The sequence below is a fragment of the Ambystoma mexicanum genome, chromosome 12 (assembly GCF_040938575.1).
Source record: "Ambystoma mexicanum isolate Mex_15411 chromosome 12, UKY_AmexF1_1, whole genome shotgun sequence".
Taxonomy (NCBI): Eukaryota; Metazoa; Chordata; class Amphibia; order Caudata; family Ambystomatidae; genus Ambystoma; species Ambystoma mexicanum.
The window spans coordinates 470,043,770-470,057,487 of NC_090936.1; the positions used below are offsets into that span (position 1 = coordinate 470,043,770).

At 46.6% G+C, this 13,718-nt stretch overlaps 1 protein-coding gene across 1 annotated transcript in view; it reads right to left on the reverse strand.

Moving 5' to 3' along the window:
* Positions 1-7,650, reverse strand: part of TRIM24 (tripartite motif containing 24) — a 1,617,419-nt gene extending 1,609,769 nt beyond the window's left edge. Inside the window, exon 1 of the mRNA XM_069628744.1 lies at positions 6,929-7,650. Coding sequence (XP_069484845.1) covers positions 6,929-7,310 — 382 coding nt within the window. The 5' untranslated portion in view covers positions 7,311-7,650. The remainder of the gene's footprint in view (positions 1-6,928) is intronic.
* Between the last annotated feature and the right edge of the window lie 6,068 nt (positions 7,651-13,718).

A 13,718-nucleotide genomic window follows, 5' to 3' on the forward strand; every position in this document is an offset into this window, starting at 1 on the left:
ACATCAGGAATTCAACTAATTGACACGAAAGTTGGTGAGTAAACAATCCATATTCTGTGACAATAGAGATTTTAGATGAAGTGACGGCATGTAACTCGCCACTTTGTCCTCTTTCTAGATTAGCAACCACGTTGTACAGCCCACCGATTTTGGATTGGGTGCAGAGATTAACAGATGTGCTGTGACCTGCGGGGCCCTTCTTGAATGCAAGATTAGGTAAGAGAACCAGTAGACACATTTAATTAATAAATAATGTGCCAAAATATGGAAAATGGGGCTCATTCTGTGCCTCATCATCATCTTTTTTCAGGCCTCTATAACTGATGACGAGGGTTGAGGATCCATTCCCACGCTGACACTACCCTAAAAATGTGTGTATTGGTGATGAGTGCCAGCATGTATATGCATTTATGAACGTGTACACATCAGTAAATTGTGTTTATTAAATTAGAGATTGGAGTCGCCATATGATGTATATTGTTTCTGTAGATATATGCTAGACGATACCGCACCGGATGACACGCTGGGGCTAGGTTGTACCTACCCCCACCCTGAAGAAGGTCGCCAACTACTGTGACTAAATTGGGAGCCACCGACAGTCGACCGAAACATATGTCGATGTCATCAAATAAGCAGATTGCTATTTGATTTGTGCTTTTTTTGGACACCTACTGAGTATAGACAAGGGTGTTGAGAATTGGTGTAGTATATGAGTCTGTCAGGGTTCTTAACCCACCCATAGATTATGAAGATGTACATTTATGAGGGTATGAATGAATAGTGGTGTGAATGGTGGAATTGATGTGCAGATGTCAAATAAAATATGACAAACACTGTTAAGTGAAGCTTAAATAAATATATTTTGTGATATTAATCATAGTGTAGTTGCTTGTATTAGAGAGTCTCCAATCTCACTTGCTGAGGTTCACTTTAGCTTCGTTTCAAGTTACTCACCTGGAGGACCGTCGGCGCTACAGGTACCCTTATTTGAAACTGCCTTCCAGTTGTTGGCATATTTCTCTTGGAATGTTGGGCATTCCGTCACCCCTGTAGATTATAGAAGGGACCACCTTTGCTTTGTAGAATTTTATTACTGGCAAAAGGGAAAACCGGCCAAATTTTTTGTCCATCACTCGAGCTTGAGTAGTAAGATTTAGAGTTTTTCCCCATAGGTTAAGTTGCATTCTAGATTCAGATCTTGAGCCATCTAGCATTACTAGGTATTTGAATTTGTGGACTTTTTTTTCGATTTGCGCTCCTTCGAGATTCCAATTTAGAATTTCTGTCCTTTTCGCTGATTTTTCAACTGTCATTATCTTGGTTTTCTCTTTGTTGATTTCTAAGTTGTTCAAGCAGATGTATTCAGACAGGTTGTTGAGTTGCCTTTGCAGGCCAATAGGTGTCTGGTCCAGCAGTTTTATATTATCTGCGTATAACAGGAGAGGAACCAATTTTTTGCAGGAATGATCCGACGCAGGAACTTGATTCTTTGTAGTCACCAAGAGAAGCGATGAATAATGCCGGGGGCAGGAGGCACCGTTGCCTTACTCCTCTTTTGGTGGTTATTTTGTCCGATAAACGGCCTTGTTGGCTGAGTAACTCTAATTGTGGTATCAGACAGAGCGTAATGCCCTTATTGGTTGAAGAATTTTGTTTGGCCAATTGCAGGCCAAAAGTTGGGTCCATAATCTTTCTCGATCGACCTGGTTGAACGCTTGCGTCAGATTGATAAACGCAAGGAACGCCCTCGGGCTACCCTCCATGATTTTACTTTTTACGATAAGAGCATGATGTTAACTGAGGTGCCAGAGTTTTTCATAAAACCCGCTTGGAAAGGATCAACACATGGTGAAGACTTAGTCCATGACTGAAACCTCGTTAGTAGAAGCAAACCTAAAACCTTCCCAATGGTGTCGAGCAGGGCCATCGGGCGATAATTTCTAGGATCTTCCTTTGTTGCCCTTCTTGAAGATGGGGACCACCACCGAAGATGTCCATGATGGTGGGATAGACTTTGAGTCCTTGCCCTTTTGATAGACCAAACTAATGAAGTTTATCCACTAGACCGGGTGGTTCTTTAGATCGGTGTGTTAGTCACCCCGTCCGGGTTCGGAGCTATGGAAGTTTTCAATTTATAAATGGCTGCTTCGATATCTTCTTTATTAGATAGATCTTCCCAATGGGTTTTAAGGTCCCCTATCGGTAACAGAGTTTGTGGAGGTGGTTGAAATAGAGTTGTCAAATGAATCTTCCAAGTTTCTTCGCCCACGCTATTTGTCAAAGCGTCTTCGGTCTGGGTTCCTGATGTTTTAATTAGGGACCAAAATTCCCGAGAGTTGTGGTCAGTCATCTGCTTTAACATGGCTTCTGAGTCTTGTTGGTAAAGTCTTACTCTGTAGCCATTAAACCAAGACTTGTATTTCTTTGTTTTCTCAAGTATCTTGGTTTGAAGAAACTTTAATTTTGACTTACCGTCCTTTCTCTTTAGCTGTCTGAGGCGGCATCTCTTTTCGACCAGTAATTTGTCGAAATTATGGGTTTTGGTTTGTCTTTCTTGCCCCAGCCTTGTAGATCGTTAGGAGTGGTTGGTAATCAATTTTCAAGGGAGTTTCCAGAACTTTGATGGGTTTGAGCTGTCTTCTGTAGTTGTTAACTCCTCAATGTTCCTAGCCGTAAGTCTAAGCCGATTTCCTTTTTTGTTGCTTTCTATTTTTGCCATTGCGGTTGGTTTCCAGAATGCTGATGAAACCCACGTTGTTGTCAAAAGATTGTGGTCGCTTGGATTTGTCTGGATCACCTCAAAGGAAGTAATTAGCAGTAACATTGCATGCAACACAAAAATGTAGTCGATAGTTGCTGCCAAGTTCTCTTTCCCATGTTGGAATCTGGTTTGGCTGGAACAAAACCTGGTCGATGTTGTGAAAATGCCTAGAATCCATTAAATCTTTCCAAAGGAGGCCACGCTTCTCCGAGGCATATTTTCGGTGTTTTCTCAGTGAGAGTTGATCTTGTTCTGCTACATATAGCATTGAGGACGCCGCAGATGGGAATATGCGCTACTTGCTTCTCGACATATGTTCGTCAATTTCATGTTGCATCATTGCTAGGAAGTTTTCATTTGAAATGATTTGTGGATTCCAGTAGGTGTTGATTATGGCTATTGGGGTATTCACTTTATTGCTATTGCCGTCTGCAAGTCAAGGTGGTCCCGGTTTACTAGGACTGAGAGGTGGATTAATTTACCTTGCATTGGCAGGTTCAAAAAGTACTTACCTGCTTAAGAATATTTATTAACCATCGTTTTATTCCCTCATCTTTGCCTTTTTACACTAACCTCAGTAATGCGCTAAATGTGCCAGTGATATATCAATGTCCACTGTGTCCTAGTTATTTAAGTCACCTCAGGGTGTAGGAAGTATCTGTGTGCCATCCCAAATGGGTATCTATTGATTTATTGAAACTGGGAGTGTGTATTTTTTAAAATATATTATTGTGTTACATATTTTGCTCCTTTCTAAAGAAGGCTTATTCAACTGACTTAAATTAATAAATAATTATTTAATCAAGAAACCTTGAGTGTAAGTGTTTACTTGTCACTGTGAATTTCTGTGTGATAACCCTACAGCTCACATTGACCGCTCTTGAGATAAGTCTGGCTGCTCAGTCACTTTACCAACTTGTGTAGTACATGCTTATACGAAAGGTTGGGTTAACTACCGCGAAGAGGACAAGGCCGGTGCAGTCTCCCACAGGGTACTGCATACAATCTTGCCTAACAGTCTTTCATAGCAACAAGTTGTGTTAGTCAAACAATGACTAAAAGTAGGTTGCTTGATCACACAAGATCGTTTAGGCTGGGTTTTTAAATTTTAAAAAGTAGAGTTACCCTGGAACAGTTCATATCAATCGTAAATTGTTCCACATCAAGTGCGAAATCCAGCCATTCCTGGTTTCTAGACGCACCTCATGTTGCATTAGTGTACTTGCAGTAATGCGTTTATAAAGTGAAGAAACTGAAAGTATGGCCAAATAACAGTTGCTTAAAGAAGTTAGAAATTCAGAGAATGACTTGTAAGATTTTCTGCATGTTATTTCAGCACCATCTGCTTCACTCAAGTGATGTTAGGTGAGTTAAGTGGACAGTGGCTTGCAGATATTACAAGCCTTTGAAATGTATTTGATACTACTTCACCTGTAGATAACTGTTGTGCAGCAGAACATGGGCATTTTTAAAAAGGTATCCATGATGTATGTGGTGGTACATGGGAATTGTGGACAACTATTCCATGAAAACGTTAAGCTGATGTTCCTAAAGTGCAGCGTACGTTCACTTGGAATGAATGCCTGTTTAAGTGGTTATCCAAGCCCACCCCAAAACCCCCACATAAATTAGCAGCTGGATTTGCTCCTGGTCTTGAGATGTGTTCAAGCATCTACGGAAATTATCAAATCTTATGTTATGGGATTAAATAGCTTTTGTCCAACATACAATCCAAACTGTTACAACGTGGGACTGCCATGGCTTAAGCAGTAAATCTCAGAGGAGCCAAGAAAATAAAGAAATGGGAAACACTGGCAGTGTAGGAAAAAAATAGAAATCATGCGTGGCCAATCCTGCTTGAAAATATTTATGTGATGCCTCCAATTGTGGCTACTAAGTATTATGGTTTGGCGTGTCCCCCCTTACACGGCCAAGGCAAGTCATAACTCCGAAGTTCTCGAGGTTAGAATATCAAAACATAATAATACAAGCTGCGAGGCTGAGCCAATTGGGCACGGGTATTTGTGTAATACGAGGATGTTACTGCAAAATTAAAGTTGAGCAAGCACGGCTACACAATGTTATGTCATTAGACGACTTATACAGACAAGTGTACAGGTTGATTTATTCATGTCAACGTAAAGGTCGCTTTCCTACCATTTCAAAACGGTTGTCTGCCTTGTGGATAGTGCCACCGTGCATTGCATGCCTCATTCTGCCCAGCATCGTGGGACTACCTTATAGGACGATTATTTCTTCTGGTGTTTGAAGGCCGTAGAACTAGTAGAGTGCTCTAATGGTGTGCAATGAAAACTGGGAGCACAGTCACAAGATTGCCTATGGATGCTGCACCCTCTCCATAACAGTACCCTGACTTGGTAGGATTTTATTTTTTTCCTTAAGTACTTCTCCTAGCCTTGCAATGCTTGCATGTAATCACAAATGCACTGGGAATTCCCTCACAAGTCCTTCCTATTAACGCATGGGCGTGATATTGCTCTACAGTTACCTTGCAAATATTGACAATGTGTTAATATAGTAAAGTGAAGAAAGCAAAGGCTCCTACTAACAAAGTGTTGACATTCAACCCACATACAGCAACATTTAATGTTCAACATATATATGTTTATAGAGAATCCTGTGCTCTTAAGTTGACAGAATTAAAATTAAAACGGGTTCTTATATCGCGCTTCTTGCCAGAGTCCAGCCTCTAAGCACGGAACCTTTTTTCGAACCAGTGCTGCTCAGCTTTGTCTTGCTTCCAAGACAAGCGCGTTCGTTGCCCCTGGGCTAGCTGGTGCTAGATCGATAGAAGAATCAGAAAGTGTTAACCCACAGTTAGACCATTAAGCTTATAGTAATTTTGTGCTCACAAGAAAAATCCGCACCAGCAACGCTTTTAAATGGCCTAAAGCACAAGGCAATCTCCAGGCTCGAGGAAATAAATCTGTAACAGTATGTTTTCAATCAGGAAGCACAACAGAGACAACAGCAATGGGTTCTTGGAAGGTTAGTGGCTACTCATTCATATAAATGCTGCCGCAAATTGTTTAAATCAATGGCACTATATCTTGGGGGACTGCTCAGTGGTGAGCAGAGCACACACAATGAAGGGACAAAACAAAGCAAGGGAAAGCGGCACACGGCCATTTTTGGCGTGGAAAACATACAGCCAGTCCGGTCTTCCCGTCCCGGCCGAGGCTGGGTGGAAGTCCTCGCCCGCCAAAGCTTATCAGATCACCTCAAAACTATGATGGATATCTGCGGTGATTTGTCGTGTGAGCAGCTCGGAGCTTCTTCTCCTTGCAGCTAGAGTTCCCGCCCCCTCGGTCCACCACGCTCTGGACCAGACTTGATGTACTTCATAGGCGCTGTCCGCCGCGTACCCTCCCGGGGCTGATGCTGAATGCAGGGCAGAGGAACATCACAGCGACCACACAAAGAGCTGACCTGCTCCGGGAGAAATAAGAATAGCCCACTACAGTCGTAGGAAAGACAACAACTATGCTCACGGGACAGCGCCAGTGAAGAAGTTCAAACAAGAAAGACAACACAGCAAAGCTCCACAAGGCATGACCCCCCCCCCCTCAACAATCAGCATTTGGACATGAATGCCAGAATTACCATCACACCAAGCACTTGTCAACTATCACATAAACCACAACCTCAGTACAACCACAGCCTTGAGTAGTAACAAGGAGGGGTGTCACCAATTATTACTGAACCGATCCGTTAGGAAGAAACATGTAAACACTACATTAGTACTAGTCTAGCGCTAATAACCCCACACTCAGCTTTAACCCCGTAATTTGCTACCGATTTAACCGAAAACACCAACATAGCGCCAACCCATAACTCCACCTGCAGGCGCTAGAATAGTCACACCCTTTTTGCTCAAAACTCAGAAATCACTCTTAACTGTAGTCATGCCCAAGACTTAACATCTCCAGCATCGACAATTCCACTGGGTCGAGTGCTATCACCCATCGCCTACCTGTCACTCCACACTTGCTCTCAAGCAATAGACCCAAACACATTTTGGGTTTCATTCAAGTAGCCCCTAATTCCCAACCCGCCTCCTCAAAGTGAATCAATACACTCTATCGCGACACATGGCGGGTGCACTCCGTTATGTCGCGATATTAACAGTCGCCCACAGTGACTCACCCTGGGTATTGCTGGGCTCCGGTACTGCTCGGGAGGCCTGCGGCGGCTGTGCAGGCGGAGACGGCAGGGGCTGCTGGGGCCCGGCCGGCACGCTGACGTATCGCTCAGGTTGGGGGAGACAGCGCCGGCAGAAGGAGTGCAGACAAGGCAGAAGGCAAGGCCCCCGCGACGTTATATTCTGTTTGCACACTGCGCAGGTGTCCAGTAGATTGAGTTCGGCCCGCTCCCCGCCGCGCTCCTCAGGGCCCTGCCGGCTCTCCGCCTCGTTCTCGGCGTTAAGCGGAGCGGGTGGTGGGGCAGACGATGTCGGAGGAGGCGGCGGTGGCTCTGTTGCCGGCTTCTCTGGCTCCTTTTCAGCTGTGGCTGGGGGAGCTTCCTCCATAGTTCTCGATTTCACTGCCGCCGGTCGCCCATCATTGATTACTTCTACTCCAAACGGACAACAGTGGGGATGAGGCGCTCCCGTTGCTGTCCTCGCGCACACTGGGCCGAGAAACTAGCAGCCCCGTCGGCCGCCTGGACTCAACCAACTTACAGTAAAGCAGCGGGGGGTTCTCACCCTGATTCCAACGATTGTAGTGGAGACTATTCGACATTCCACCCCTCTCTCCGAGAGTTCAATTCTCACATCTAGAACGAGCCCGCCTACTTGGATTGCTATTGCAAACCGTCACCGGACCGCTGCCTCTTCTGGCTCCTCCTTTCGTTAGAAGGCGTGGTCTGAACTAGTTTTCCTCCCATGAACCAAGCTTGCTTGTCATCCGCAGCTTTGTGCTGTCAACAATTTAAACAAGGGACCCAGAACGCATGCTTGACAGCAAAGTGATGTAGAGTTAGCTGGCCAGACGTCATCATTGTTTTTTATGCAAGATGCTTCGACTGGCTGCAGTTCTTTAAAAAAACAGAGACATCTCACGATGGTTTAATACGACTTAGAGACACAGTGCCTGATTTACAAAACGTGTAGTGCCGTGCAAAGTGACTGCGCTAAAAAGTGCAGTGCGCAAAGTCCGAATGTGATTCACAAAAGGCACTTTGCGCTGACACTGCGCCCCGCCTGAGCACATTGCACTCCAAGGCTTTGGCACCGCAGTGTAACGAAAGCGCTAACTCAAATGTGGACACTGGTGCAGAATAAACACAAGGTGTGGTGCTGTGGTCGGCGGTTGGGGAGTTTTGTTTATTCTCCGATATTTCAGACCTTCTCACAACGTTTTAAAACTTCAGTTTTCTACACCAGCGGGGTGGGGTCGAGACCTTTACCACAGCTCTCATTGTTTGTCATCCCATGGTGGGTAAAAACACCCGATTTTGATTTATATGGAAGGGTAGAGAGATTGCTGGGTGAGAGTGCTGCTTTCAAGTCGTGTAGTAATTACATACGTGAGACAAAACGTATGACTTGCATGAATAGCAGGTTTATCAGTATGATATGATATTTTATTTATATCGCGCTCATACACAGGTGTTTCAGAGCACCAGGCAAAGGGAGGGGAACAGTGGAGAGAACAAACAACAATCTTACTAGACCCAGTGACATTGAGAACGCGCAAGTGCATGGGGAAGGGAAAAGGGGGAAAGTGCATGGGAGGCGGGAGAAATTGGAAAGTGCAGAGAATAAGAGAGGACACGATAAATTATAAGTGAAATAAATAAATAAATAAATACGGTGATCAGAAACAGTGGTAGTGCAGCCTGTGCAGGCCAAGTGCAAGGTTAGTCAGATAGGGAGTATCTGATCAGTGCAGACAAAGAGTGGGGGGGGCCTGTACTGGTACAGATACAGGCCCCAGTGCAAGGGGTGGCCAGGGGGCAGTGCAGGAGGACGAGGGTGAGCAGGTACCTGGGCCCGAAAGGCAGACGGTGGCCAGGTGCAGCATTGCTGAGAGAGAAAGCAGATCAGCAGGGGAGAAGAGGGGGAAAGGCAGAGGCGAAGAGGAAGGTCTTGAGGAGCTTCAGGTAGGCAGTTCCAGAGGGAGGTCCCCGCAGAAGACAAAGATCTACCACCAGCTCGTTTCTTTGAGAAACAATTGACCCTGAGGGAGTTGGATGTAGAGGAGCGAAGGGCTCTAGAGAGGAGGTATTTACGGAGGGATAGCAGAGGTCCCGGAGCTCACGGACACACAGGGATCAGCAACACTACAACTGAATGGTTCTGGAATGCATACATTCCAGAACCATTCCACATTGACGTACACAGAACAAGTAAAACCCCACATAATATCTCCCCCCTACAATACATCACATGAAAGGAATGAGGAAGGAAAGGTGGGGCGGAAAACAGGGAAAATAAAGTACAACAGAATAACCAAAATGAAAAACCCACAGTATTTTAAAAAGGATACTAGAATCCTCCAGAACAAGAGCGGCTAGCCAAAAGAGCCAGCCGAAACAAGCAAACTCCTCTGCCTTTGTGACACAAAGCCCTGAACGCCTCCAACATTGGCAACAGCGCAAGAGGTTGTCGCACGTCCAGAACACTGAAAACACAGATCACTCCGCCATTACCTCCTCCTCGAAATCAAAAGAACGCTGTGAGCAGAACTACACAAAAGCGCCACCTAAGGAGCGAAGAGATAGCCCAACCAGACAACCCGTGACAGTCAGGGCCAACACTTCAAAAACCAATAAAAGCCAACATCCCAGATCCTGTTTATCCATCACGAGAACCACTACACAAAATGTGCCTGAAAAGCAGGCCAATGTGGAGACATCGGGTAAGGCTTTTTCTACACAAAGCCTATGGTCCTGGCTACCAAAAGCATTATCTATTCAGAGAAAAAGATAGCAACTCCCAGGCCGTGAGCACTACCAACAAGTCATCTTACCTGATAAAGTGCAGAAGAACTCCATAAGGTTGTGCTCATGGAACACCAGGGCCACTCCCACTTGACGGCTCCAGGAGACATAAAGCTGGGCGACTACGACATACTGTGCCGACAGGAGACCTGGTTAGCGCAAGTTCCTACGCTAGAGGGTTATGAAATCACCCTATCACCAGCAAAAAAGGGGCCTCTGGGTCGCCCCTCATCGGGCATTCTGACGGCTTGTCACCAAGAAAGCGGGATCTCCATGGAAGACACGCTCATTAGCAACCAATAAAGATTACCCCTGCTAACTGCGCAGGGAGTATTAATTCTATTAAAGACTAGGAGGCGAGCATTATGCTTCAACTTCTTTAATTTACTACTCTTCACAGCAGTTTCAACAAACTCAAAAATATAACAAACTCTGAAAACCAGTCTGAACAGACTTTTTCTTCCTTGAACTACAATCCCCATAGTCTCTGTAGTCCATCCTACTCCAGCTCAGCTATGACCATATCCTGTCCCTGAGCTCCTCCTCTCTTTTACTCGCTCTGAAAGTCCCAGAGAAAACTCCACACTTAGCCCTGCAACCGGCAATGACTCGAACCACTCCAAACGAATGTCGCACTCCTTCAACTCAGGCCACGACTTCTACTAGTCTCTCACTTCAGTTATTCTTCTGCTCCTCTCCTAGAAATAATAGAAAGCAGAAAAATCAGGGAGGTGTCCATGTATTGCTATTATCCTCATATTATTATCACATGCAAACATTCAATAATATACACAATACATTTCTCGGGTGGGAATTTAATGCTCGCCTCCTAGTCTTTAATAGAATTAATACTCCCTGCGCAGTTAGCAGGGGTAATCTTTATTCTATGACAAGAATGGAGGCGAGCATTATGCTTGTTCAAAGCTGTCTCAATACTGTACTCGCCATACTCTCTGTTGGTTTAAAATAAAATTCTCTAAATGTGCGGTCATTCGCCCAGTCTGCTGCTGCCATAATATCTTGCAAGGGAACCCCTGTCCTATATGCTTTGGACGCCATGGCCCCCCTCACTGAATGTGCACCGAATTGCTGCAAATCGATCCCTGCTGCTAGCATTACTTCTCTGACCCATCTCGCTATGGTAGCTGTCTTTACCGCCTGAAAGGGCTTCCTACGCGCTATCAGCAACTGGCTTGTACTAACCGCTCTACCTTCTGCCGTCCTGGCCTCGTATTCCTTGATGCAACTAGCTACGCACCATTTGACATTATTGGGGAAATAGGGATAGTGCACTGTGGATGTACTTGATTTCGTCCTTTGCACTACTACGAAGGTCACTCCTTCTGGACCGAACCTCCTCCTATTGATTTCCAAAGCCCTAACATCTGACACTCTCTTGCAGGATATGAGACATAACAGCATAGCCAATTTGCCTGATAACTGCTTGAGCGACAAAAATCTATTCACCGGCCAACTTTCTAATAATCTCAAAACTCTTGTAACGTCCCATAACACTGTATATCTGGGAACCGGTGGCGCTTTAAATTTAGCTCCTCGAATGAGCCTACACACTGCTGGGTGTTCACCCGCTGGTGCACCATCAATCGGCATATGACCAGCGGAAATCGCTGATCTGTACACTCCAATAGTGCGGAAAGCTTTCCCATCTTGCAGCAGGTGTGCTAGAAAATTCAGTATGGCTACTATAGGCGCAGAAATGGGATGAAAACCTCTCCCTCTACACCAACTCGTCCACCTGGCCCAAGCCGCGTCGTAGCTCCTCCGAGTCGATGGAGCCCAGGATTCGGCAATAAGTTCTGCTGCTTGCATCGAAATGCCTGGCAGTTCCCATCGTCTCCTGATATCCTGCACGCGATGAGCGGGAGTGTCTTCTTCATTCTCAGAGGATGACACTGCCCAGCTGGGTCCGTGAGCAATTGTTCCCCTTCCGGGAGGACCCTCGGCAGGTCTATCAACCGCTCTATCAGCGTCGGGAACCACACTTGGGCTTTCCACAACGGTGCTATCAGCACTAGCTCTGCTCTCTCCCTCCGACACTTCGCCAGCACTCTGCTCAGCATCATGAACGGAGAAAAAGCGTAATGAGTGCCGCCCGCCCAGTCTTGCAGGAATGCGTCCGTACCTCTCGCGTCTGGGTCCGGTCTCCAGCTGAAGTAGCTGGATATCTGGGCGTTGAGACGGGACGCAAATAGATCCGTGTGTAACGGGCCCCATTTCTGAGCTATCACCTGAAACACTGATGGATCTAACCTCCAATCGCTGGAGTCTGTAAGGTACCGGGAGTTCCAATCTGCTATCACATTCAGTGTGCCGGGTAAGTACTCCGCTGTCACTGATGTCCCCGTCCTCAGGCAATAGTGCCAGAAATCTTTCGCTAGCTCGGCTAGCACCCTGGACTTCGTCCCTCCTAAGTGGTTTATATAACGCACTGCCGATATGTTGTCCATCTTCAGTAGGAGGCAAGACTTCACTTTGTCTCTCGTGAATGTCTTTATTGCGAAGGAGCCTGCTAGGAGTTCTAAGCAGTTTATGTGCAGGTTCAGCTCCTCTGCGCTCCATCTCCCTCCAGTTTGCAACTCTCCGCATCGCGCTCCCCATCCTATACGGCTGGCGTCTGACTCTATCACGAGGTCCGGCCGGTCTCCGAATATGGCACGCCCATTCCAGGCGTCCATATTCTGCAACCACCATTCCAGTTCCGTGATCGATTCCTGGTCTAGCGGTATCGATTGATGATATCTCAGCCCCTGTTGCAGGTGTCTGATCTTCAATCTTTGTAAAGCTCGATAGTGTAAGGGACCTGGAAAAATAGCTTGTATTGAGGCTGCCAGGAGGCCCACAATCCTCGCTAGGATCCTCAGAGATATAACTCTTTTCCCTAGGCATGCTCTGATCTCTCTCTTGATATCTCGGATCTTCCTTGCTGGAAGTTCCAGAGTCGCTTTCCTCGTGTCCAGGACGAAGCCGAGAAAATCCGACCTCTGTGCCGGCTTCGTATCCGACTTCTCTGTGTTCACTAGAAACCCCAGTGACTGCAAGAGATCTAGGACCCACTGCGTCTGATATTCCAGTGCCTTCTGATCTTCCGCTAGAAGCAATAGATCGTCTAAGTATATGATGAGCCGAATTCCCTTTTCTCGGATGGCTGCGGCTACCGGTTTCATCAACTTCGTGAACGCCCAAGGCGCTGACGCAAGCCCGAATGGCATAGTCCTGAATTGCCAGAATTGTCCCTTCCAGCGAAAGGCCGGGAATCCCCTGAACCGCTCCTGTGCCGGGACTGTCAGGTAGGCATCCTTTAGGTCTAACCTGGTTAGCCAGTCTCCCTCCCTCAGGGAGTCTCTGAGCTGATGGATTCCTTCCATCTTGAAATGACGGTAAACTATCCATCCGTTCAGCTCCTTCAAATTTATTACCGGGCGTACTTTCTCCTTCCTGTGAACGAGAAACATGTTGCTGAGAAAGCTTGGGACCTCGGGGCATCTTTCTATGGCTCTCTTCCTCACTAAGAGCTCCAACTCGGTATTGAGGGCTGCCTGCTCCCCTCTTGCTAGCTGCTGGCGCTGGGGGGCTCTTGTCTGCACTGGGTCTTGGATGAACTCTAACTGCAGACCTCTGACGGTTTGCAAAATCCAGGCATCGCTGGAAAGCGCGCGCCAGCTTCCCCAGAACCTCTTTGTTCTCCCTCCCACTGGAGGGTATGTTACCGCTCTTACCTGGTGTGGACCCCTGGCCTCGTCCGAAGCCTCTTCCACGTCGTCCTCTGTTATAACGACCTCTGGCTGGGAAGAACGTGTCTTGTTGCCTGTTCTCCCAGTACTGGGCCCTGTGATTCGGGGGTCTTCTGCCTCCTTGTTGACGACCGGTCGAGCGACCCCTGTAACGACCGGTCCCGGCAAAAACTCTCTGCGGGAAGATCTTACGGATCGACGCTTGTGCCTTCTCCAGTGATGTGTATGTGCCTACGAAT